The sequence below is a fragment of the Gossypium hirsutum genome, chromosome A05, assembly GCF_007990345.1.
Source record: "Gossypium hirsutum isolate 1008001.06 chromosome A05, Gossypium_hirsutum_v2.1, whole genome shotgun sequence".
Classification (NCBI taxonomy): Eukaryota; Viridiplantae; Streptophyta; class Magnoliopsida; order Malvales; family Malvaceae; genus Gossypium; species Gossypium hirsutum.
In genome coordinates, this window is record NC_053428.1 from 1,684,462 (window position 1) to 1,712,408 (window position 27,947).

A 27,947-nucleotide genomic window follows, 5' to 3' on the forward strand; every position below is an offset into this window, starting at 1 on the left:
AAATACATGTGAAAAACAGATTAATAACTATTATCGATATTGAATATCCTTAAAACAACGCCATTTAATGTGATTCAAACATATGCTTGGTACGTCAAACGCATGTCGTGAATCAGTCATCACTCTCGGAAAGAGGAAGAGAAATGCCTGCACGCCAAATTGTATATAATTTGTAATTTAGAAAAAACGAAAAAAAAATAGAAATAGAAATAACAATTAATATCCTTGATATGATATCTTTCTCTCTCTCTCTGGAGAAATGTGATTTGGTTGTTGCATAAAAATGGTTTCACATGGCTTGTCCAATCAGCGCTCAAACATGTTGGGGGACAAGACAAGATGCTGCAGGGATAAATAATAAATAAATTAATGTTCATTGATTCATTAGGCTTGATTATTGGGTCATCAAACATTGGAAAACCTACTCCAATTGTTTTTTCGAACCATGGCTGCCTTAATTATTAGAGCATTTTAGGTTGCATGATAATTAGTACATATTACAAGATTATTTAAGAAAAATATTCAATTGTTCAGAAAAAAAGGGGGAATTTGAAATAACTTAAAATTGAGGAGAAATTTGAGATTTGCACAAAGAGGCCCCCCACAACTACGAATTCAAAAATTAAAAAAAAGAAAAGAAAAAAAAGACAAGGTGGGGGTGATGAGAAGAAACGATTGTGTTCCAAACTCAGAGCAACTTTTTTCCAACTATATTTTCAGTTGGCACATGCCTTCTTTTTTGTGGCTTTCCTTTCCTTGTCTCCTTCACTTACCTTCCAAGTTTCTCTGATAATTCCCATAGTTTTAGATTTTTACTTTTTGGGGGCCAAACATAATATTACATAAAGATATAAAAAAATTTATGATATTAAATATAATATTTAATAAATGTAAATATTATAAATCAAGTTTAAGAATAGTTGTATCAGCTTAAAAATTGAATAACTCACAAGTCTGATTCAAATTACATTTTATTATTTATAAAAGGATTAATATATTATGTGGTACTTAAATTTGATCTTAATGTTCAATTTGATATTTTTCTTCTTCTAATTTGATACCTAATTTGGTTTCAATGTTTCATTTTAGTGTTTTCTTTTTTATACTGATTTTTCTTTGTCTTTTGTGAAATACTTGGATTTATCTTTAATATTTAATTTGTCATATGTGTCCCAATTAAGTATTTATGATTATCTGTTAGGCCACATGATATTGTTTAATCTAACTACTAAATTAAACTTATAATTACACTGAAACTCCAAATTGAAATGAAAAAACTTTTTATTCCATTTTAATTAATAAGAAATGAAAATATTAATAATAAAAAATCTTATCTGGTTAATAAAAAATCAAAATTTGGGCAATATATATTGTTATCGTAAATCTAAGTGTGAAAAGGTACTTCCGTCATGGAATCAACTAAGAAAAAAAAAAGTAGCTTAGTCAATACAAACATGAACACATATCATTTGTCATGCAGAAGTTGTTTTTCTTTTAAGTACATGGCTGAAACTCTACACTTTGTAATCAAAGACATAACATATACATACAACATCATCATGTGACCCTATGCTAAGTTTTGCCAGTTTGTGAGCCACCTCATTTGCTTGCCTTTCCATCAACAGCGAAGTTAAAAATATTTTTTAAATGGTGAAAATTAAATTATATATTTTTATGATAATAAAATATAATTTTATAATTTTAATATTATATATTTTTAAAAAAATTAAATAATTAAATTAAAATTTTATTATTTTTGAGAGGTCAAATTATAATTTTGTCATTATTAATTTAAAATTTTATAAATTATAAAAAATTTAAATAAGAATTTTTTTATTTTAAAGAGGCCGGATTCTCTCAAAGCACCTCAACAAACAGTTTCAATTTTTTTTTAAAATTATTATCAAATCCCTTAAAATTTTAATTAAATATGTCAAGTTTTTAGAAATCCTCACTTGATGTTAAGATGTATTACAGACATTATTAAAATTTAGGTGTTCAGTTTACAATTTTTCTTTTTGATAAAAATGTCTTGTGACCCATTAAAAATAAATCTGACAAAGATAAAATTGAAAATTATGCCACTATTCAAGACTTGACGTAACCTACAAAATTCCAATTTTTGAGGTACATAAATATTTATATGTTGTGACGTTTGTAAATTTGTTTAGTCCATCCATAGGCTTTACTAATTTATCTGAATTCGGAGGACAGATGTTAATTGTGATCAAGCTATATCCCTTGAGTACGTTTAAATGGCTTGTCCAAGCGAACTAACTTCTTCTATTATTACAAAATATTTTAATGTTAATATTTATTTTATAGTTGAATACTTTGATTTAAAGCTTCTAAAGGAAGACTTTAATTTAAATAAAATAACATATTATTAATTAGTGAATTGAACCTTGACAGCTCTTTTTGAGTAAAAAAAAGAAAACCCATTAGTCAACATAATTAACATTTCTGGCCAAAAAAAATAAACATAATTAACATCAGAACATTTGATTGAGTTACTGACCTTTTTTTTTCCAAAAATAGAAATAAGGGAAAAAAAATTATGCTAGTCTAAAACAAAGTGCTATTGCCCATCAGTTAAAAACTTTCTACAAAGAAGAAAAGAAAAGCTTTAGTATTTACAAAATTACAAACTACAGACACAAACTGTAGTGAAAAAGAAAAACACAAATTTCAAATTTGATTGTACAATAATTAAAGACCAAAATCTGTGTCCTTTTTTTTTTTGTACTTTAAAAAAAAATTAGCAGGAGTAAGCTAATCGTTGAACACCACGATCCCTGAGAATTCCAGTGTATAAAGCAACTCTATTAGCAGGCATTCCTCTATCTTTACCTCCACCAAATTTCTTGAATTTAGTCGATGAATTCAAAGCTGCTGAATTGTTGATTCTAACACGATTTTTCAGCTGTTTTCTGAATTCTTCTCCGTCCTTTCTTGGATCAACCACATCTTCAGCAAAGTGCACTTTTTTCTTCTTTTTTTCCTCCCTCTTCTTCCCCTCTTTTAAAAAAAAAATCAAAGAAAAAATTGTTAAAAACAATTAGGAACACGGACACCCCATTTTGAAACATATGCACGCAACTGTTATGTACCAGAAGATATGCAGGAACGGAGAGCTTGTTGAGAAGGCTGTGAGATTTGATCCAAAAGGTAAGATTTTTGAAGACGAAAAGCAAGGAGGATTACAGTACCAGAAACTGCCATAGCTGTTGCTAAGACCACTCCTTGTGAACTCAATATTGAAGCCATAATGGGTGAAAAGGAATGATGGGGAAGAGAGACTGGGGGGGTAGTTTTCTGGTGTTTACAGAGAGATAAATAGAATGATGATGGTTCATAAATCATAACATAAACTAGTGTGAATGATGAATAAAAAATATTGGATCAAATGGGGCAATAATTTATATATCTAGAAAGGAAAAGAAGACTTGATTGGTGGGTTTAATTTTTTTCCTTTAAATATAAAAAAAAAACCCTAAGAAATGTAATGAAAGGCTGAAAAAGCCGAAGGAATGGGTGATGAGTGGTGTTGTTGGCTTTTAGAGAAGGGATTGTAGGATTGGGATCTCTTAACTGCTGCTCGTGCATTACACGGCAAAGCCCGACGGCAATACCTTTGCTGCTGACGTCTATTCATATTTGATGGCTAATTCTTTTATTTTTTCCAACACCAAAATTGGCAGCGCGTGATCTGCACCCTCCATTTTTAGTATTTAATTTGTTTTTGGCCTTTCAGTTCATTGTAATTGACTAGTTTCCAGAGACTTTGGATAAGAATGTTAATGGCGCTTTCAATGCTTTAGTGTTTTTTTTTTTAAATTGCCTTTCTTGATTTTTTTCCATATTGCAAGAAAAATGTGACAAGGTGTTGCCATTTTTTTTCTTGTGCAATGGGGGGAATTTTCTAACGTCTGTATATTTTTCAACAGAAGGTTAGAATCTCATGAGAAAGATCAGGCTAATTAAGGAAATGACCAAAAACAGGAGGCAAAAAACAAGAGGATAGAGACTTGTAAGAAACCGACAATGATCTGTGTAATGTTAGAAGATCGACAAAAATATGTACTATAACTTTTGTCTTCGAAACTCTTACAAACTCCACACGAAATTGTTTCACTAAAACTGGAGAGTGAATTTCACGCACTGGAAAATAAAATGAAGGGAGCGTATAGAGAAGCTGAACAGCTGAATAGTTTTATAAGTTAATTTAGGGTTGAAGAATGGTTGCATGGTGTCATCCATGATGTGTCAGACTGTGGCATGCCAAAATATTGGACAGTGGAGTTTTTAAGATGCTTAGCTTAGATCTCTGGTTGAAGATTGGAAAACGACTGTGTCACCAATGGGATAATTGCTTTGGTAATTGCCCGACATTAAAAATGAAAAAAAGCTGCTGTTTTAGGGCTTCATTGGCACATGCTTGTCTTCAATCATTAATGTCCTCTTGCGGTTCTGGTTTGCAGACAAATATGGCTGTTTCTACTAATTTGTTTAACAATTTGAAGATAAGTACGTCCTCATTTGTCAAACCTTTCTGATTAGAGATGACCTTCAATCTCTCTGATAATCGATGAAAGGTATTGAAGTTGAGCCTGTGGTTGAATTTGTGTGTCAACACTTACAAGCCCTAGTAATAATACTAATTACATATCTCCTTCTCATTAAATATAAACATTCAAATCTTAAGTTGTTAGGAATTAGCTGTAATACCAAGTTATTGTATTTACATATTAAATTAAAGATTAAATTAATTTTTTTTGTTAAAAATTTATCTATTTTTACTTTTAAAATTTAATTTATATACGTCAATATAAAGTATATGTGGCATGCCAAATATCATTATCTTGTTATTCTATTAGTTACGTCTATTTTTAACAGTAAAAAAGATACAATTTTTAATAGAAACGATCAATTTACTCTTTAATCTAACTTATATAGATTAATTGGTTTCTTTTTTAGTAGAGGGGACAAAATATAATCCAACACCTAACATAGGAGCCTCTATGGTATTTTTATCGGAATTAGCTTACTAAAAAATAAAAATCAATATTTAAGAATTAGATAGGAAGTCGAATAAATTAATTCAACTAATTTTAAAAAATTAAAATGGATAAATTAATACTAATTAAAAATATTCAAAAAAATATCATAAAAAATTAAAAATTAGAAAAAAGTAATGATAAAATCAAAACATTTTTGGGTTTCTTTTTTCAATTTACGAGTAATCTACAAAAATAGTCACTTTTGTTTGGTCCAAGTTACATTTTAGTCACTTATGTTTGAAATGTTACGTTTTAGTCACTTATGTTATTATTTTGTTACAAAATGATCACTCTACCGTTAAGTTTCGTTATCTCTCTAACAGTAATCCTACGTGGCAGTCCAATTAGATTTTAGGTGCCAACTTGGATTTCTAAATGGGATGAAAATAGATTTTTAATTAAAAAATTTAATTATTTAAAATTTTTAAACCTAAACCTTAACTAAAAAAACTGTTCAGCTCCTCTTTTTTATTTTTCTTTCATCTCTCCTTTTTTTCAATGGTTTTTTTTGTTCTTTTTCATTTGACTAGAAAAATTATTATTAAGTTCAAAATAGTTGAAATCAAATTGACTGCTTCATAATGGAAGGTTCAGGTATGTCTCCTTTGCATTCCTCTATCTCTTTTATTCAATACTGAAAAACAAAAGATTAGATTTTTTATTATTTAATTATAAAAATTTTAATTTAGGAATTTCATTAAATAATAAAAAATTCAATCTTTTGTTTTTTAGTATTGAATAAAAGAGATAGAGGAATGCAAAGAAGACATGCCTGAACCCTCCATTGAATCCATTTTTATGAAGCGGTCAATTTAATTTCAACTATTTTGATCTTAATAATAGTTTTTCCAGTCAAATGAAAAAAAAAACATTGAAAAAAAGAAGAGACGGAAGAAAAATAAAAAAAGAGGAGATGAACAGTTTTTTATTTAAGGTTTAGGTTTAAAAATTTTAATTAATTAAAAATTTTAATTAAAAATCTATTTTCATCCCATTTAGAAATCTAAGTTGGCATCTAAAATCTAGTTGGACTGCCACGTAGGATTACCGTTAGAGAGATAACGGAACTTAACGGTAGAGTGATCACTTCGTAACAAAATAATAACATAGGTGACTAAAACGTAATATTTCAAACATAAATGACTAAAATATAATTTGAAACAAATAAAAATGACTATTTTTATAGATTACCCTTTAATTTATTAAGATTCTTTATCAAGTTTTTAACAAATAGAAATAGTAATTATTTTGGATTTTATGTAATCCAATTTTTGAGGATTAATTTTTAATTTAATCATTTGAATAGATTGATTTAATCTGAGTTTGACAACCATAAAAACAACGGATAAAGTAGCATAGTAAAAGTGGGTGAGATGTGAATTCTTAGAATAATTTTGATTTAGACACAGATTTTTCCTTTTGCGTTTCTCTGGGCAAACGTAACAAGCTAAGCGATTGAAATCGGATAAGGGAAGTCCTTTCACAGGTTTCTATTCGACTCGGCATTGAAATTATCCCGACCCACGTTTGTTGATTTACATCAAATCAAATCATTTAAGCCCTCGATAAAGCTACAGGTAAAATTGGTTTTTAAAATTGTAATCTCAACAAATTTCCTCGCACACACATACTTACATTTAAAGTCCAGAAAGATAGTTGTAAGGCAAAACTTTCTTAAACTTAATTTGTAGCCACAGTTAATAGCTTGATGTGGCAAATGTGAGTGCACAGTTCTAAATTATTTAAAGACTAATGAATGAGTATGTCAGAAAATCGTGGGCGGATATGACCTAAAGTAAGAAAAGATTGAAGAAGATAGGACTCTTTGTTTTTCCAAAGTAGTTAATATTTTTAGATTGAATGGATGAAAATTGAAAAGGCTAAAGCCTACATATGGTCAAGATTTTACTAAAGAAAAACAAGTTTTGGTAGACTGATGGAGTCCACTTGGTGTAGTTTTCTGCAAATTGCTTGCTACAGATAACTACCCCATAAAGCCATGGACAAAGAAGTCCATTATGGCGAAACTTTGGTTTTACAAGTAAATATGCTGAAGCAGTAATAATAATATAATGAGAAAATGGAGCTTCCTGGAAGTTTCCAGTTATCATAGGACTTGGAAAGTCAAACAGATTTGGAGTAATGGGTTGGCAGATTCTGATTTTTGGCATTTTGCCGTTGGAAATTAAAACTTCAAATGATGGTATGATAGAAGATCATCCAAGAGCATATTTTAAAATATATTGTACTTACTCTACACATGGAGACGTTGAGATAAGTTTGGATGTTTACCAACCAATAAGTTGTACCTGCAAATATTATTTTGGTCTTTGCAAATGGGAAGCTAACAAAAAAGGAAAAGATTTAGCTTTTGGTTTGGAGAGAGTACCAAATTAGTAGTATTGCATGGATTTGTAGTTAAGGCCTTGCCAATCCAATGATGACTATCTATAAGGATGTAAAATAGACCATCCAATCCAATGGATCCATAGGATATGGGGCTTAAACCTCAGGGAAATTCTTGGCCGGATGAGATCACCAGTTTAAGGGCTGCATCATTTGTTTTTTTGATCAATAACGTTTTAATTCATTTTCCATAACAAGACAAGAGAGAAAGAGAGAGGGAATCACAGTATTGCAAACCGTGTCAAAGAGATACGTTTTTGTCTACAAAAGTGGATGAGGTATGAATTTACGAAGACAGACGATACTAAGAGGTGTCTGGAGTAAGATCCTGGGCTACTTGCAGAAGGTGTTCTATATTGATTTCAGGGTAGTGTTGTAATAGCTTTAAGTTAGCTGCAAAATCACCACTCAATAGCCTGCTTTTCACACACAACAACATGGCACAGCATACACGTAGAAGCATTTCCTGCACAAGGAACGGTTTGCTATCAACAATTATGCCTTCATTTAAATTTACAGAAAGTAGAAAGGACTATACTATTAGAGATAGAGAGAGACCTGGATGCCGAAAGGACTACTTATAAGAGAATCCCAGATTCTTAAGATAGATTGGAGATTGAATTCTTGAGTAAGTAGTAAAGTTATCCACCGGAATCCGTAGTACTGAGGCTTAACCTGTTCATTAAAAATACAGGGTATAAAAAAGAGGAGTATGCAGAAGGCTAGTTTCATAGTTGATACAGCTTGATGATACCTTAGCAGAAATCAAAATGAATAAAAGGGTTTAATAAACACCTTATATACTTTGTTTTAAACTTGCCTTAGAAGTGAATTCAAGATGTCGCCATAGTTCCTCATCATTGGCTTTCAGTAAGTCTGACAAGCGAGAAAGAGTAGAAAGGATGCCCACAGAACTATTATCTAATTGTTGACAGAAATGATCCACCGAGTCACTCAAGAGTAGGACAAAACATGAAAAGCTGTCTGCTTCTGCATTCGACTGCATAATAATGGAATTAAATGAATATATAATACCAAACCAAGCTCTTATGTCTCAATGATTTGCTTACAACAACAGAATTTGTTGCCATAAATGACCAAGGATCATATAACAAAATGGTTCACAAGGAAAAAGAGAATAAAAGATGGTTCTTACTGCATTCTTCTCATCTGTATCAGTGCTAAATACATAGTATAATGGTGCCAAGACCTCATTCATGCCTTGGACATAACGGATGGCGGGATTGAGTTTCGAAAATAGGAGAAGAACATTCCTCATTGATTCCTATAAACAAAAGCACATCCCAGCATGGAGTGAGTATTCAAATCACAAGAGGTGCTAACATGGATGCTTGATCATCTATTTGCAATTTGGAGTGTTGACAGATTGAACAGAGTGTGTTTGACTAGAAAATACACCATGGAGGTAAGAAGAAAAAGCCATGTACCCTGTGTTTCCTGCCGAATGATGATTCTCCTGAGAAGAATTTCATTTCAGGATGTGTGCGTTGCAAATCACGGTCGATCTGTTCTGCGATTTCCGTATGCTGGAAACCAATGTATCCATTATAACCATTTGCAAAATTATAGCATGAAAAAAGAATCCATCAATGGTTGATACCCATTGAACCGAGATTTACCTCAAAGTATTGATGCCAGACACTAGCCTTACCAAGGCTCAAAGGGTGATCTTCATGAGAAATTTCGTGCCGTATAAGTGGTCCAGCAGTATCATTATGAGCATTATTATGCTTATTAGACTGAAATGCTTCTTCTTTCATCCTTGCAAGTTCTGACTAGATTCCATACTAAGATTAGTGGAATAAAACTTCTAATATACTACCTACTAAACTGCATTTCTATTAACATGTAAGGTATTCTCCAACTATATTAAACAAAATCTATTGACTAAGCAAATGCCGCATCATAAATTGTTTCTTACAGGAGTCAAAAGAAGCTCTTCTTTCAGCTTAGCATATTTTTTCCGATTTTCACTCAGCTCTTTTTCCCATAAGTCCCGAGATGGAGGTAAGTAACCCAGTATCAGCTGCAAGAATTTACCATTCAAAGACAAATAACAAGTTAGATTCTGGTATGAATATCAAAACTCTGGCGGCCTTCGGCTAGCCAACGTAGCCGAGCAGCATTAGGGTTTTTGGTAATCACATTGTTAGAGAAGGGGATGATTCAGGCCAACCAAACAACATTGCTTATCTTCATAGTTCATAATTTTCCCAACTGTTTTAAGTTTTGAATTATGTAGAATCTTTGTTACCCGACTCTTCGGCACTACATCTATATCAATGCTACATAATATTCATTAATCTAGATAACATAGGCAAAAAACTGATAATGCTTGCAATCAAATGAAGAAATTTATTAATTAGAATGATTTTAAGAAAGTTACTTTCCAAACAGTTGCACGCAAATTTCCTCCTTCAGGAATCCCAGTGCTAGCAATTCTTTGAAGTTTTTCCAAATTTATCTCCTTCTGAGAAATCTGAATTGTACCACAATAATAATAAATGATCAACATTATGAAGAAAAGGATCTATAATTTAATGTTTAAAAGAAAATGAAATACAACAAATCTCTGACCTCGGACTCAATATCAGACCTTTTCTCATCAACTTCAATAGTTTTGATAACCGAAATATGACTCAACCCGTCTTTTTCGTGCCTCAGTTGACGCCCGTTATGTTCCAATTCTGCATCCACTTTCATCTTCCTCTTCACCATCGGCTCCTCTTCTTGAACTTCATTATGATCATGATCATCATCAGTTTCACTTTCACGATCGGACCTGAATCCGGTTGGTTGAAGAATCTCGAGCTCTTCACCCAATTCGGAAACCGAACCGGATCCTCCGCTATCTTCATCCTTGTCTTCGAATCCGGCGACTAAACTGCCGAGTCGATCGGGAAGCTTGAGCTTTTTGCCTTTGAGCATGGTGATGTGGTAGTGGGTGAGTTGGGACCGAGTCAGGCGAGAGTCGGGATGCGATTTGGTTCCATGGAAAGTCTTGTTTGAGAGATTGCAGAGTAGGTTTCATGACTCAGAACGGGGTAGGGATTGAGGCTTTCCCTTGGCTCCATGAAGAAGACTGGTAGTTATAAACGGTTTGAATGTTAGGTGGGTCCATACCGTCTTTTGCACCAATACAAAGTTCTCACGTGTACTATGTTAACTAGTCCTGTGTCACAGTGGATGAACAAAAAATAAATAAGTTATAAAAAATTAGAAAATAAACAATTTTTTGGAAAAATTATTACTAAAACAATTTGAAAATTGCACAAATAAAAAAAAACAATTATTATAAAAATTAAAAACACCAACAAGAAAAAGTGGAAGTTGAACCAAAACTTATAAAACACTTGTGGTTATATTTTTAAAAAAATACTAAAATGATTGAGTTTAACTAAAATATTTTATTTTTATTACTATAAAAGATATTTATATTTATATTTAATTTTGATTACTTGTTTATTTTTCAATTGAGTTACTGTCCATTAACTTATTACACCAAATTCGACAAGTAAAATTGTATACTATTTTTTTTAAAAAAAATTTATTTAAAAATGTTTTGGGATTCATAATGTATTATAATAACTTAACGGTTACTTAACTTACCTATCTCAATACCCAAAAAACAAATTATAATTTCATACAATCCATTTTCTTTTGCACATGATTAAAGTTCCGGGAAGAAAGGTACCCTCAACTGCATCTTTAGTTTTTATGGTCCTTGAAAACTTTATATTACATTAATGCACTCGCTACGTCTCATTCTTAAATGACCTCTTTATGGAACAAAGACACTTTAACATCTCCCGCCATTGCAAAATACGCCATGAATGCAACAGTAAAGTTTATGACACAAAAACTTGTATCTCCTTGAATCACTATACAACTCACGACGGCCTTAGTACCGAAGCAAATGCTTAGCTGTAGCTAGTCAATGGCTAGATGACAAAAAATGATTCGGTAACCAAAGAGGCACCAACCAGGGGGTCGGGGAAATAAAGGCCCACCGGCTGCACATGGGATAATTAAACCACTTACGATTTTATTTACGGAGGTGTTTCAGCTCCTAGGCCTGAGGGGCTGGGCTGAAGTTGATGCCTTTGCTCTAAACTTTGACATTTCACCATCTATCTGTAATGGTGGTCCAATATTATTTTCCTCATCATCAATATTGTAACTAGGAGGAAGGAGCCCAGTTTTCGTTGATTCTCGCATACCTGTCTCATCACCATTAGTGTAACAATAAGCTGATACTGCTTTCTAATATGTAGCCGCTGGGTGTTTCATGTTACAATATGAAAGGAAAGACTAAATACCTATACTTCAACTTCTTCATTTATTTTCTGTTCAGATGTCAATTTGTATTAACAATTTCGTAATATCTTTATTTATACTTTATTTATTTATATTAATTTAATGTGACAGAGTTAATTTAACATTAACTCGTGAATCGAATTACAAAACACTAAAATTTAGTGTGAAGTGAGGATTGATTTCTTTCTAGGCTACAATTTTACTTGTGAGTTCCATATAAGATTATTGTTTTATTATAAAAATAATATTAAAATAGATAGTAATTCAAATTTTCTTTTAATGGCCTTGTACTGGTGAAAAAGGAAGCTCAGGAAAAAAAAAACAAAATTGATTGATAATCTCCGACCTAATTAACTCTTTGTATTTGGGTGTTAGTGATTGATATTCAGCCACGACATTCATTCGTTACAATCGTGAAAACTCATATACGTCAAAAGGTGACCACATTAGACTTCTTCAACATAGGCCATTTAAGCTCCATTTCTTCTACTACAAAAATATTATTGAAGTTTTAACAGCTGTCACTAGGAGGAGATAAGCATCTACTCTGGGAGTTGGTTTAAGAGACTTCATTTAGCTGCTTAAATATATCTAATCTAAGCACTTCCACTTAAGATCATCTCTGTTATCAATAGCTCTTTGAGCCGAAAATTTAGTTTTCTTAGCTTATATATATGTATGGTCTTAGCTATATGGATAAGCTGCTAAGAATAGCATTAATGATAATATAGAGATCAGTTCAAATTCTATATAAAGAGTAAGACTGGCCAAATTCTAAGCAGATAACGCAGAATTTGGTGAGAGCGTGGTGAGTAATCAGTTTCTGATCATCAAAAAGAGATATTTATTACATCAAATCATCTCATATATAGATTTGCAAAAGAAAAGAAAAAATTTGGGGGGAGGGTCCCTTTTTTTAGTTTTGCACTAAGAATCCTTGTACGAACAAATGAAAGCTGATCAGTCGGTATTTTTCCCAGCAATTGATGCCGACACACTGTGTATTGGTTCCTTTGGAACTCTTTGATTTCATGATCATTGGGCCTACATTAATAGTTATGCCATGTGAAGTTCATAAACTCCCAAGATAGATTGCCCAAAGCATTAGTTTACAAGATATATCATTACCTTTTCTTTAATCATTATTCTGCATTAATATTTTTAATGGTTTTAAAAGAGTAATCATAGGTTTGAGTATTTGCCGATGAAAAAAAGGTTGTCCCGTCATTATTTTCTTTAAACTACATTTTGCAAGGGAAAGCAAACGGAGTCGTTTGATAGGTTCTTTAAGGTTTTAAAACAAAGGTTTAGGTGACGATGCTAATTGCCAGCTACCTGGTACAAGCCTTTTACTTGGCCGACAATTCATCTTTTCAGTAAAAAAAGCTTCTCCATATATACTATATATCCCTAATTCTCTCATCAGTTCTTATGTACTTGATTCATCTTCTTCTCTGAACCTCCTTTTTTTCCCGTACCTGTTTCAGCTTCAAATACCTGCTTTCTGTCTCCAAATTATGGTGCAATCAAAGAAGTTTAGAGGTGTCAGGCAACGACACTGGGGTTCCTGGGTATCTGAAATTCGCCATCCGTTACTGTAAGTAAGCTTCAAGTTTTTTCTCAGTGTATTCAACATCGATTTTCTTGTATCTTTTATGGTATATATATTTTGTTGCAGAAAGAGAAGGGTATGGCTTGGCACATTCGAAACAGCTGAAGAAGCAGCCCGAGCTTATGATCAAGCAGCGATCTTAATGAGTGGGAGGAATGCAAAAACCAACTTTCCCCGATCACAAACAGCAAATGGAGACCCGGAAGGCAATGAAAGTTCCCATTCATCATCACCTCCAAACGAACTATCTGAACTTCTCCATGCGAAGCTTAGAAAATGCAGCAAGGCACCGTCTCCTTCCATGACTTGTCTAAGGCTTGATACCGAGAATTCCCACATCGGGGTGTGGCAAAAGCGAGCAGGGAAGACCTCGGACTCCAATTGGGTAATGACTGTCCAGTTCGGAAAAGGGAATGCTCAAGTTTCCGCCAAGGGTTCCAATACCCAGGAACCGTCGTCTAGTAGCGAAGTGAGAGGAGAGATGGATGAAGAGGAGAGAATTGCACTACAAATGATAGAAGAGCTGCTTCAGAGGAACTGTTCTTCTTCATTTGGTGTGGCAGAAGAGGAGGGTAACTTGTTTGTTTAGTCCTTAATTTTCTTAAATGAGTTAAGAAGTCCATATGTTTATAGGATACAAAATATCATGTCATTCATGGGTCAAATTACATATAAAAGAATTTGAAGTATGTGATAGATTATAATTATAGGTTTACAGAATATAGAAGGTGTCAATTATGTTTACAAGAGACGGACATAACTTAATCATATGATTACACTATTTCTCATATGCTTACTCTCTCAGCATTCTCCTCCACCATATACTTATATTTTAATCTCATCCTCTACTTTAATCTTTTTGTCTTTTCTAATATTGACACTCCATCTATTCATACGTTTGCTATTTATTTTTTATTTTTAAGAATACACTATAAAAGTAAAAAAGAACTTAGATTTTATTGGTTTTTTAGGGTTAAAAAATGCTTAACTTTAATTTGCGGTTTAAAAAAGCTTATGGAAAGTGCTCTAATTTTCTTGATTTTTATTATAAAAGTTGTTATTATAATCGTGGGATTTCTTTTCAAAGAAAATGATGTTTGATTGACAAGCAATAGCAAGGCAAGCTTCTTTAATTAGATTGTATTTCCCTTAATTAAAGCTTGGATGTCTTAATCTAGTTATCCAACGTTTTATTTTATTAACATTAATAACCATATAACAACAATGAGTATTATTATTTAAAATTTTAATTAACTCTGATCAACTTTATTATCAAATAGACAGATATGAATTTGAGTGTCCTAAATTATATTTACTCTTCTATTTAAGTGTTGGAGGAATTCAGAATAGTTTTAAATTTCGTATCAAATTTTTTTAATTAATTTGGTGCCATGAGTTAATTGAACACTAATTTAATTAAGAAATTATTAAAATTTTATATAATTCAAATTATTATAATATTTTTTTACATAAAATCAATAAATTTTTAAATTTAAACCCAAATTATTATAATTTTAAATATTAAGTTCTATTTCGCTTTTATATAAAATTTTAATTTACATAATTTTGTCAATTATAATAAATCATTATATACCTGCTGATACCCTGTTAGTTTTTGGATTAAAAGGTTTGTTTTAAATTTAATTAAAAGAGAGGAAAAAAAAAGAACAAAATATCTCTCACAATGAGATAAGTGAAGGTGGTTGGGTTTGTTTTAAATGCTATGTTGTCTAATCGGATATGGAGAGATATGGTGGGCATATGTTTAGGGCTTCATTTTCAATGGTCCATCCCATAGGGCACATCCATCACCCAATTCGTGCACCTTTGATTTGACCCCGTATAAAAGTGATAAGTGCTGCCAACCCGAGTTATATCCATATATATTTATTAAACTAGAATAATTTTTTAAAATATTTTATAAATGAAAATTAAAATTTATTTAAAAATTTTAAAATATGAAACCGATGAAATATTTTTTAAATATTTTACATATTTATATTTTAAAAAATAAATTTAATATTTTCATCTTTAATATCTTTTTAAAATAAAAAATAATATTTATTTTCTAAAACACAACTCATCCTTAAATCTTTAAGTTTTGAGCTGTTAATGGGCCGGATTAAAGCTCGATTTTAAAATAATTCATACTCAAGCTCATTTTTTTAACTGACTCATCTCATTCAAAAAACTTATTTTGCTGTTGAAAATTTTTTAAAATATATCTTTAATTAGTATTTTATATATTTAAATTAAATTCAAATTAAATTAAAAAAAATTTGTCCAAATTTAATCTAAATTGAATCGAATCTATCGAGCCAGATCAATTACCCTGTACTTGGACAGAACCGAGCAAATGAAATTGTAATAGCCCGATTTTAGGCTTAGTCGGAACAGTGGTTTCGGGACCACAAATCCGACGAAAAAAAAATGTAATGGCTTGAATTTTCAGAGGTGTCGGAACGGTGATTCGAGATCACTAAATTCGACAAATGGGTAGAAAATATTATTAATTTAGTAAGTATAAGTTAAATATGAAGTTAGGAAAATTTTTGAAATAGTGAATAGTGCACTAGAAATAAATATTAAAATAATTAGAATCGAAATGAGGTATCAAGACCTCGGGGATTTTAAACTGAGCCATAAATATTTTTATAAATATTTATGGAGTGTTAAAAAGTTAGTATTAAAGTTTCGTTAAGAAATTTTAAAGTTCCGATAATTAATTGAACAAAAAGGACTAAATTGTAACAAATGCAAAATTTTGGGAAATAATTAAATAGCTTAAATGATAAAAGGAAGAGGGATTAAAAGGCAAATAGACCCAAGGTCTATTTGGGCTGGACGGCAGAGGCATGAAATCAGCAAGAAAGTAAGGAGAATTAAGGGCAAAATTGGAAAATTGCAAAATTTGCTTAATAAAGTTAGGACCCAAGTGGAATTATCTAGATTTCTCTTCATTTTTCTGAATTCTCATCAGCTAAAACACCATGGAAGGGCTTCTTCAAGCTGGTTCTTCATATTTTTATTACAAGTAAGTTCAATTCTTGACTATTTCTTGAAATTTTTGTATTTTTATGACTTTTACAACTAGGTCCACTTGTTAAATCCATTAGTTTTTGATTTTATGAAAGAAGTTGAAAGTTGATATGAATATGTGCTGGAAGTATATGATGATTTAGCATGAAATTAGAGTTTTAAATTGTTCATATGCTGATTTTATTGAAAGAATTGAATAGAAAGTGAATGTTTGGGACCTAATAGTAAAAGAGTTTGAAGATAGAGTTATATGTGGAAATTCTGAATTTCAATAGTTGTGTAACAACTTATAATGTCTAGTAAAGTACTAATTGAGAAAATTAGATTAATTTAGGGGTTAATTGAGAAAGGACCGAATTGTATAAACTGTGAAATTTGGGGCAAAATGGAAATCAACATTTTGCACTAAAGCAGTTTTGGACAGCAGCAGTAGTGTAACTTTGAAAAATCACCAAAAATTGTAGAGATTGAATTAGAGGATGAATAAAATATGAAATTAAAGCTTATTGAGTCTAGTTTCTTATAAAAGAAATGATGTGAGCAATGGAGTTGTAAATCATGAGATATAATAGATTTTGTGAGACAAGGTCAGAATGAATTCGGGTTCCCCTGTTCTGACTTTGGAAAATCATTAAAAATTGTACAGAAATTATTATGAGTTATAGTTTATATGGTTAGAATCCTTAATGAGTCTATTTTTAGAAGAAACAAGCTAAAACATCATCCGAATTCTGTACAATGAGATAATTAATTTTTAGTGAAGAGTGGTCGGAACTGTCAGACAGCGAAACAGGGGAAACTTTAAAGAATAAACTGTACTATTTGGCTGAACCAAAAATTATGAAAATTTTATGGTATGAAGATATGTGAGTCTAGATTCAGGGAAAATTAACGGATCTTAATTTGGAGCTCTTTAGCTCCGGATAAAAATAATTTAGTGACTCTGACTCGGATAAACAGCTTTGAATATACATGTTAGTGAATATTGAAATTATGGTTAATGTTGTTTAAGTGTGTTATACACATTAAGGATGTGGAATGGAGAGGAGGAGGAGGAAAATTGGGAAATATATGAATGATTCGTGTATAAATGGTCATATGTTTGATTATAACTCATAAACGATGAAATATGAATGATGCTTATTTTTGTGCATTATTGGTCATGGTTTAAGCTCATGTGTGAAAATAAAGTTTCATAGTATGTGTGTATGGTATATTCAATATATGATTTGGCATGAAATAATACCATGAATGGTTTATGAATTAACACATGTTGGTAAGCCTGATATATGAATAAATGATCAAATTGAGCGGAACGCCGGATTTGAGTACTTCTGATCAAGTGACAAAGTGATAAGTGGTAGCTTTAGCTACACTTATCTGATCAAGTGACAAGTGGAAAGTGATAAGTAATAGCTTCGGCTATACTTATCTGATCAAGTGACAAAGTGATAAGTGATAGCTTCGGCTACACTTATCTGATCAAGTGACAAGTGAAAAGTGATAAGTGATAGCTTCGGCTATACTTATCTGATCAAGAGACAAAGTGATAAGTGGCTACACTTATCTGATCAAGAAACAAAGTGATAAGTGGCTACACTTATCTGATCAAGAAACAAAGTGATAGGTGGCTACACTTATCTGATCAGGGACAAGTGATAAGTGATCATACGTAAGACCATAGTTATACTATGGCAAAGTGAAAGTGAAGTACTTAATTTTCTGTGACCGTTCCGTAATTTGATTAAGGATGGTAAGTGACAAATGGGCCCAAAAGAATTAAAGTAAATGGATAAGTGGTAGTGTATTTATATCGGGACGATGTTGTTATTCAAACTAAAGTGATATTTTCATTGCTAAATTGAGAATTACATAAATGTGTTATTGAATGGTATAATCAATAAACATTGAGTTAAATGGTAAATACGTATTAGTTTTGAATTTGATGTCATTGAATTGTACGTGAATTAAATGGAAATTGCTAGTGATATGATTTAAATTATGAGTATGAGAAATTGCGAATTGAATGAAATGGAAATGAAGCATTAAATTGCATGAGTATGTATCGGGTCTCGCAGACCCTAATTATTTGACTATAATATTTTGAGGATATATTGTGAAAAGTTATAGAAACATGTTAATTATTTTGAAAGTTTTAATTTTGATGAAATTTTATAACTCGGTTAAATACGTTTACAAGTGTATGTGTTTTGGTAATGCCTCGTACCCTATTCCGGTGTTGGATACGGGTAAGGGGTGTTACAGAAATCATCCATTTGATCCAATTTTCTATTCCATTATATTTATTGATACATCAAAGAAAAATTTGGCCATCGTCAATTCATTCGTCGGTCTAAATAATTAAGTTAGAAAAATAAAAGTAAATGAAGATGATATTTCAGCACGTAAGATTTCAAGGAATGAAAATATAAAAATAAAAATAAAAAATTTGAAGGACAACAACTTTTACATCCGAAAATTATTATTTTTTTCTTTTTACATTTATTTATTTTTATATTTTTCATGCCTTTAAAGAACATCTAAAATTGATATTACAAAGTCTTATAAATTTAACTTTAATTTCATTTTTTAACAAAAAATACGAAGTATACCATAATTTTTGCTTTTCATACTCAAATCACATTTCTAATTCATTTAAATTATTTTAAAAATCTAAATTGTAAAAACAAATTATATTCAATTTTTTCTTTTCTTATATAAAAAAGGCCATATCAAGGAATAAAATAGATAAAAATATATATATATCCCTAATTTTCTCCCACTTTATTTTTTGAAATTTTCATTTTCATTTATTTTAATTTTTAGAATTTTCTAAAATTTTTAGAAAAGAATGATATTTTTATCATTTTATATATTATAACTAGATCAAATTGACAATAAGTATAAAAAGTGAAGATTAAAATTATTATTATATCAATTAAGAAAGTGCCACCTAATAGTCGAGTGATTGAAAAATAATTTTGAAAAATTTAATGATTAAATTGTAATTTTTTTAATTAATTAACAAAAACGAACATTTACCCATAATTTAATGACTAATGGTGTAGTTCACCCTGAAACTTTTAATATTTACTTTGCTTATTACTTTGGTCTTGGTTTTTTAATACATTCACCTTCGACTTTCAAATCTTAGTCATTTTATTTTATGGATGAAAATTTTGACTCAATATTTAAAATTTTAATAGCATTGGTCTGACAACTCATGTGTTAATATACATATATTTCATAAATTTTTAAAAAATAATATTTAATTTTTTTTAAAATCATAAAAAAATATTCACATCTACAATAAAGTACACGCATGCTGTCATGCGAGCTATCACGTCAATATTGTTAAAATTTTAACATTTTAATTAAATTTTCATTAAAAAATAATTTGATTAAAATTTGAAGATTGAGAACCAAAATGATTGAAAAAAATTTGTAAGACCAAAGTCACAAAATGGTTAAATATAAAAAGTATATATAAACTTTAATTCAATGTATAATATCATACATAAATTTTTATTTATTATAAATTTGAATTTTTATTTAATTCATTTTTCATAAATAGATGTATTTATATTTTCAAAAGTGCACAAATGAATTAAATTAAATTTTCATGTGTACATATGAACTGCAATCAAAATTTTATTTGTATAATTGCATCGAATAAAAAATTTTGTATTAAATTATAAATCAGACTAAAATTTATGTATAAATTTTATATTTATCTATTAAAAAATATTAAAAAATTCCATTATCCTTAATTAATATATAGAAACTTTGATTTTTAAAAATGATAATAGAAACTTAGGACTTAAGTATGAACGCTCAAAATTTCAAAATCTTAATTTTTGCTAATATTACTAAAGTCTTATGGACAAAGAAAATGGTAATTAAACTTAAAATAGAGAGAGAAATTGAATAAATTTTAACTCAATTGATATTGTTATCAAGAGATCGTGAGTTCGAACACGTTTAAACATATTTATTCGATTGAAAAGAGGTATAAATAATTTTAACACTTGTATAAAAAAAAAAGAATTTATTACTGGGGATTGTACTTATAATTGTTGAAAAGCACTAGTATTATTTCAACATTTGAAAAGGTAAACAAATATTTTTTTTCTTGTTTGAAAATTGAATTCAAATATTTCGGAAATTTCCAATAAAATAATAATTTATGATTATTTTGATAATAATGAAAAATCAAAGATTGTGAAAAGGATGGATCGGAAGTTTACAAAAGTGGGAAGAGTTCTTGGAGTGGGTGATAAGCGCAAAGGAACGAATATGGAATATGCTGAGTTTTATATATATTTTTTATTTTTACTATCATTATTACAAAAAACAAACTCATTAATTGTGAATATTAAAAATAAACAATATAATATATATATGAAAAAAGGGGCAATGTCACATCATACGTATTCAAACTTCAAAGACTCCAATAAATATCTTCCATATTTGGTCAAGCAAAATCAACCAGTGAAATGACGGAGTTGATGGTTATTTTACTTAAAAAAAACATTTCTGATATTATTTACTAAAATTTATCATTTAAAACATTATTTACTGAAATGGTCCAAAAAAATAAAAAATGCGCCTGAAATCGTTTTTAAGGGGTGAGGGGTACCAGCTTTACTCCAGTGCAGCAAAAATACAGTAACATGGGCGAGCTTTTGTCTGTGGACCAAATTTTTTAAAAATTTATTTTTTTAAATATTATAAAAATAGATTACTTTTTTGAAAAATTATTAGAATAAGTCTTTATAAAAACTCAAAGTGGCAGTATCTTTTTTTTTATTTCACCAATTAATTCGGAAATAAAATTTACAAAATAGATATTTATATAGACCCAAAGTCTCATTTTCCTTATTTTCTTAAGTGATGTGAGATGTGAAATATGTCTATATATAGACTCATGAATAGGTTTGCAACTTGTTCCTAAATAATGTATGATTTCTTCCTCTTTTAACTAACAATATAAAATTAAAAGCTACACTATATTTTATATATATATTTTAATTATAGAGTTTAAATTTTTTCCAAAAAGTTAACATTTGTTGCATTATAAATAAAAATTTTAAACTCTATAAATAAAAAATTATAAAATATAAAATGAGTATGGTAAAATATTTAAAAAATTACTAATGGTTGAATGATCATTTTGTAAGTTTCTATAATTTGATAATCATAGTCAAGTGACTACTAATGTAATTTAATCTAGATATAAAAATATGAAAAATAATTATTATATTTTATGTATATTATATATTTCTATAAAAAAACTTATTTAACATTATGTACGAGCCCATTTTGCCCGGGCCCAGTGCAAAACAAAAACAAAATAAAAATAAAACATAAACCAAATACATTGCAGCCCAAATTTCATATGGCCCAAACTACCCAAAATTAACCCTAAACCCAAAACAAACATAACCCTAGCCCAAGATTAACCCCATTTTCAGCAAACCCTAGTTTGCTTCCCCAAGCTAGCCGTCGCAAGCTTCCATGCGTGGCCCCCTCATCCACCACGCCCCACGCGTCTGACACTCCCACCTGCTCCACCGTGCCCACCACCTGCAACAAGAACAAACACAACAGCAAAGAAAACATGCGAATGATGGGGGAAGTAATAAACAAAAGGAACAAAACAAATATATTGGCTTTAAAAGCCGAAATCTATCATTGGAACGGGTACGATTTTTGATATTTCAAAGGAGGGGAAAACAGATTGTATTTTGGATGAGGGATTTGAGGGGAAACGGATTGTATTTTGAAATGGGGGGATCGATTGTATTTTAGGGAAACCGGTTGTAAATAGGGGGATTAGAGAGGAAAAACCGATTGTAAAACGGGAGAGGTTACATAGAGAGAATACAAAAAAGGACTTGAAGGTGATTTTCAGATCGATTTTTTCTTTTTTGATTTTTTGGGTTCTCGTTTTCTTTCTTCTTGATCTTTACTTGCTGCACATTTATAACAAAAAGGGAGAGCATTACAAAGCAACAAAAAATAGAAAAAGCAGTGATTTCAAGGTTTTCGCACTCTTTTTTTTCTGTTCTTATTCTTTTTTACCGTATTTTGAATCTACTTGACAAATCTAAAAGAGGAGTTTATTTACCTTTTTTGTTGTCGATTTAGTCGACGTTGGCTCCTCCGGCCTGATGGTTGACAGATCCTTGTGGTCTGGCTAAAACCGCGACGGTGGTGGAGGCGTATTATACGCCGGTGAAGCCTAAGAGTCGGCCAAGGTAAAGAATAGGAGAAAAATGGGGGCGGTTAGATATAAGTTTTAGTAAAAATGACAGAGCTCAGTGGTTCTTTTTTGTGTTTTTTTAATATTGAAACGGTGGTGTTTAAGGGTGGGGGCCGCGTGTTGATCCATGCCCAGACCCAATTTGTGCATTTATATGTCAAATGGGAAATTTCCACAATTAATCCCTCATTTTTGCATCACATTCCAGCAGACCCCATTAGCATCCATGTGTTTTATTTTAAATTTTCCCCAAAAATTTGTACACCATTCCATTTTAGTCCACTCCAAGGTGCAGCGTTTTGGGACCCGGATTATTTCTAGTCCTAGTCCCTATACATTTATATACTTTGCATTTTTTTAAAAAAACTATCTTATTTGTAAACTATTCCTTTTATTTTAGGTTTAATTTTAATCTATCCTTTTATTTGTATAATCTGCTATCTTAAAATACTTTTAATATTTTTGTATATGTTAGTTTTCATTTGTTCAATTATTTTGAGATTTCTTTTATTCTATTATTTTTACATTTTTCACAATATTTTTATATACATATTATTATACATATTATTCTTGTAACAGCCCAATTTTCAGTAGTGTCAGAACAGTGATTTGAGATCACTAAATTCGATGAAAAAGTTAGAAATATTTTTGAATTAGTGAATTTTGTGATTTAAAAGAAATTATTAGGTAAATTGGGTCGAAAACGAGGTATCGAGACCTCGATATTATAAACTGAGCCGTAAATATTTTTATAAATATTTACGGAGTGTCAATAGGATAATATTAAAGTTTCGTTAAGAAATTTTAATGTTTCGATAATTAATTATGAAAAAGGATTAAATTGCAATAGGGATAAAAGTTTAATTATAGATTAAAGAAAAGTTAAAAGGACCAAATAGGCAATTATGCCTTTTTCCAAAGTTGAGGCGGCATAAGTATAAAAATCTGAGATTTTTATGTGTTAAAGAAATATTATTATATTATAGTAATGATTATGTTTTTATATTATATTATTATTAATATATTATATTATATTATATATATACATAAAACAAAAGAAAGAATAGAAAAAAGAAAGAAAAGAAACAGAATAGAAGAGACGAAACAGAGAAAGAAACAGAGAGCAAAACGGGCAGAGAAGGAAGGAAAGAAAGAAAGAAAGAAAGAAAAAGAAAAAGGGAAATTTAAGGTTTTAAGGTTCCAAGCTCAATTGGTAAGTCAAATTAAGTCTTTTTCTTATAATTTTTGAGTTTTTGGAATCCTAGAGATAAATACTACTTGATTTATGTTGATATTTTGAAAGTTAGTAGATTGTTAGACATGAGTTATGTTGAATTAATTGATGAACTAGAGGTTAAAATGATTGAATTTTAAGTTAGAAGTTAGTAAAAGATTGATTTGTAAAATAAAATATAAGTTTTGAATTGATAGGGATTAAATTGAAAGAATCCCGAAATTAGGGATTTATGGGGAAATTGAAGAATTAAACTGAGTTTATAGTAAGAATTAAGAGAGAATATAGAGTTAGAATGCAAAAATAAAATTAGTATTGATAAGGGATTAAATTAGAATTTGATGTTGCCATAGAAGGAAAAAAAAATGTTCAGAATGTTATAAAACATAAGAATAAGAGATGAAGTTTAATTTCCGAGCCTTGGGGCAAAAATGTAATTATATAAAAGTTTAGGGGCAAAATTGTAATTTTGAAAAAGTTAGAGTCGAGGGCTATTTTGATGAATGTGATTATTAAATAAGTTAAATTTACTATTTTAGATCAAGAAGTACGAAACTCGAGGTTAGACAAAGGGAAGAATAAAGTTGAAGACTAAGTTGGTAAATTTGGCTATAATTGGTACCGAGGTAAGTTTACAGTAAATAAATGCAATATTCTTTTATTTTACATTATTATTGTCAATTTCCAGCATTTATATATTTATGTTATGAAAATATTTAAAGTCGAATTTAAGGTGAAGTGACAGAGGAAAAGTGTTAGAAAGCCCCGGTTGAACCCTAGGAATGTTAGGATATTAGGGTTGACAGGACAGAACAGAAATGAGCCATGTAAGTCCATATTAGAAATATGGCTTTGGAGACAGGATTGAGCCATGTAAGTCCATATTATATATGGCATTGGAGACAGGAATAATTCATGTAAGTCCATGTCAAAGACATGGCATTGGCAGGGTATTGATAGACAAGAATGACCCTAGTATCCTTAGTATTCCGAGTGGTTCAACGGGTCAGAATACGAGTTAAATTACAGTGAATTAACAGCAAAGGAAAATTAGATTATATTTATGAAAACGGAAAGGTCAGGTAAGAAAGAAGGTAAGGGAATAAAGAAGAAGATAGAAATTGGGAAGTAAAGAAATTTATGATGTTAGATGATATTATGCATAATTATCTATTATGTTGAATGTTGTGATTTATTTGCTTGTAAGCTTACTAAGCCTAGTGCTTAATCTCTTTATTTTCTTCTTCTTATAGTACTTATCTAGCCACTCGGGGATCGAAGAAAACGTCGGAGGCCGATCACACTATCAAAGAAATAACTCGGTATAATTAGACGTTTTGTTTTGTGTATGGCATGTATAGGGATTTAGTTATTTTGTATGTTTGTAGTGATAATTTTGCTAATGAGTGATGTGTAAGTAGTTGATGATGTATGGTTATTAAAATGATTAAGGATGAAGGTGTTTGTTGTTATGAAAGATTAGGTGATAAATTATGCATGGAAATCATGAAAGGATAAAATTTTGCAAAGAAACAGAATTCAGGCAGCACAGTGACGTGAATTTGAAAAATCACCCAAGATAGTATAAAATGAATTAGAGGGTGAATGATATATGGAATTAAAGCTTGTTGAGTCTATTTTCATGGAAAAATAACGGTGTAGAAAAAAAAGAAATTTATATTTTAAGATATGTGAATTTTAGTAAGATAGGGTCAGAACTGTTTTTGGAGTCCCCTGTTCTGAGTTTAGAAAATAATTACAAATTGTACAAAAATGGTTATGAGTTGAAATTTACATGCTTAGATTCCTTAATGAGTCTATTTTCTATAGAAACAAGTAAGAACTTCATATGAAAATCCTATAGTGAGAAAACTTATTTTTAGTGACTAGAGGTCAGGGCAGTCTGGTGGTGACACAGGGGAGACTTTAACTAATAAACTGTACTAATTTGCTGAACCAAAAATTCTAAAAATTTTATGGTGAGTAGATATATGAGTCTAGTTTCAGGGAAAATTTACGGGATTAAATTTCGAGTTCTGTAGCTCAAGTTATAATTAATTTAGTAACTGCTGCGCGATTAGACAGATTTGCTGCGAATAATGAAATAAATTTTCAAACCTAGTTTTTATGCTCCGAACTGGTAAGATAAGCTAAGTAATGCCTCGTGCTCAACTCCGGAAACGGTCTCGGGTAAGGGGTGTTACATTTTATTGGTATCAGAGCAGGTTTAGTCGGTTCTCGGAAATACTCAGTAAGAATAAGAGTCTACCTATACATGCCATACTTATATATTTTGATAGTGTGACGACTCCTGACGATTTTAAAATGTTTTCTTTTATAGTTATGGATCCTGAACGAGCTAGTACAGATGAAGTAGAGAGTAATGCACCTATTCCCGCAGAAGGGACGGTGCCATCAGATGTTATATCAATCATATATTTCCTAAGTGTTCTGTTTCGTCTACTGGGCCTCTGCTAAAAAAAATGTTACAAGATAAAAGATTGTCTTTGATTCAATGATGAATGATTATAAAGGAAAAATAAGTTACAAAGCTGTGAATAAAGAAGTATGTATTTGTAATAAAATAATTTAAAGTTGTGAATAAGTAAATGTTATTTAGTTCTGTATGGAGATTTAAAATAGTAATCCTTATAGATAAGGATGAAAATATACATTTATACATTTAAAAGAGTAACCTTGATAAATGAGAAATGTTTTACTAATAGACAAAAATGTCTCCAATTGATCTAGTTCCGACAGTGATGAAAATGATATTTGAGTATTTGATAGAGAAAGGGGAGTTGCCTATATGAGTAAAGAGTTATAAGGTATGAAATGAATGTTTGTAATGAATATATTGACGATAAAAGTCATGTTATGTGTATATATATATATGAGAGTCAAATTTTGAGGCTTTACGACCTTCACCCCCTCACCTGTACAAAGGAATTTACAAGAATTGTATTCATTAAGTTTACAAGTGTGTAATTGAAGAGTTCAATAATTGAAGGAATAATAATGCAGTCAGAATTGTGGATGGGATAGCAAGTAAAGAGAGATCTAAAAAGGATATTAGATTTTTTTTAAATGATTATTGGGATTTGCAATGTCGCTATTAAGGAAGAAGCTATTCACGAGTAATCGACTTACTCAGGTATAAAATTTAAAGAGCAGGTTAATCGGAATTTCTTCTGAATTGATTTCTTTAATGATTGGGATAATGCGAGATTATTGATGACTTTAGTAATCAGTGGGATTGTGTTGAAAATTGCAACCATATCTGAATGCAGTTGTTATAGTCGGGTATCTTACAACGATTTCTTCTGGGTATTCTATATGGGTATTCTATATGCTCTTTTATCCTCAGAGGTATATGCAATTATTTATTTTCAGATATGATTCTTATCATATAGCAAGGTTGGCTAATCGTATTGTTAGACGAAATTATTATTAGTCTGGTTGATTCATGATTGGGATTCCTCTATCTTTCTTTGGTTTTCTAATCTATTATGTTCGATAGAAGATTTGATGATAAGACTCATATGAAAAGATTTTCTATTTCTACTGGTTGAAGCTCCGAATTATATATATATATGGAATTTATATTGTCTTTATCACAACTATTTCTAGTGCGTACAAGTGATATTCTTCTTGTGGATTTTCTCTGGGATATTCTTTTGGACTTTCTCTGGGATATTCTTTTGGATTTTCTCTGGGATATCATCGATCTCTTTATCATTCAATGTGGTTTTTCTTCTCGGAAATTTAGTATAGCTTCACATCTTGGATTCTATTATCTCGGTTTTCTTGTTATTCTTATGGTCTAATCTTATTTATTAACCATGGTTCATCCGTACAAGATATTCATTGGCCAGAGGTAATTATATTTATTACTGTTATAAATCTTGGTTTGATCATGGGAACCCGGTGATATGGATTTCAGATTATAGAAGTTGTATTACTGCACTGGTTGTTATTGGGACTACTTCGGTC

General features: G+C 30.4%; 3 protein-coding genes across 7 annotated transcripts; 1 reads left to right on the forward strand and 2 right to left on the reverse strand.

Annotated features, from left to right (window-relative positions):
* Nucleotides 1-2,477: 2,477 nt before the first annotated feature.
* LOC107958706 (uncharacterized) lies at nt 2,478-3,708 on the reverse strand. Its single transcript, XM_016894543.2, has 2 exons — nt 3,111-3,708; nt 2,478-3,018 (listed from the first exon to the last, which is right to left on the reverse strand). Exons 1-2 carry the CDS (start codon nt 3,361-3,363, stop codon nt 2,759-2,761), a joined length of 513 nt encoding a protein of 170 aa, XP_016750032.1. The 5' UTR covers nt 3,364-3,708; the 3' UTR covers nt 2,478-2,758.
* Nucleotides 3,709-6,898: 3,190 nt separating this feature from the next.
* LOC107958704 (TBC domain-containing protein C1952.17c) lies at nt 6,899-10,552 on the reverse strand. Of its 2 annotated transcripts, XR_001700709.2 has the most exons (10): nt 10,065-10,552; nt 9,874-9,966; nt 9,409-9,513; nt 9,107-9,262; nt 8,915-9,013; nt 8,623-8,751; nt 8,287-8,466; nt 8,025-8,141; nt 7,704-7,932; nt 6,899-7,610 (listed from the first exon to the last, which is right to left on the reverse strand). XR_001700709.2 is itself a non-coding variant. In XM_016894541.2 (9 exons), the coding sequence occupies exons 1-9, from the start codon at nt 10,413-10,415 to the stop codon at nt 7,771-7,773; spliced, it is 1,392 nt and encodes a 463-aa protein (XP_016750030.1). In that variant the 5' UTR covers nt 10,416-10,552; the 3' UTR covers nt 7,677-7,770. The 2 variants fall into 2 exon arrangements, 1 of the variants encoding a protein (XP_016750030.1); XM_016894541.2 differs by lacking the exon at nt 6,899-7,610 and having other exon boundaries at nt 7,677-7,932.
* Nucleotides 10,553-12,582: 2,030 nt separating this feature from the next.
* LOC107958703 (ethylene-responsive transcription factor WIN1) lies at nt 12,583-14,204 on the forward strand. Of its 4 annotated transcripts, none has more exons than XM_041112788.1 (3): nt 12,583-12,859; nt 13,292-13,401; nt 13,483-14,204. In XM_041112788.1, exons 1-3 carry the CDS (start codon nt 12,791-12,793, stop codon nt 14,003-14,005), a joined length of 702 nt encoding a protein of 233 aa, XP_040968722.1. In that variant the 5' UTR covers nt 12,583-12,790; the 3' UTR covers nt 14,006-14,204. The 4 variants fall into 4 exon arrangements, with proteins under 4 accessions (XP_040968722.1, XP_016750029.1, XP_016750028.1 ...); XM_016894540.2 differs by having other exon boundaries at nt 12,587-12,612; XM_016894539.2 differs by having other exon boundaries at nt 12,589-13,142.
* The last annotated feature ends 13,743 nt before the right edge of the window (nt 14,205-27,947 follow it).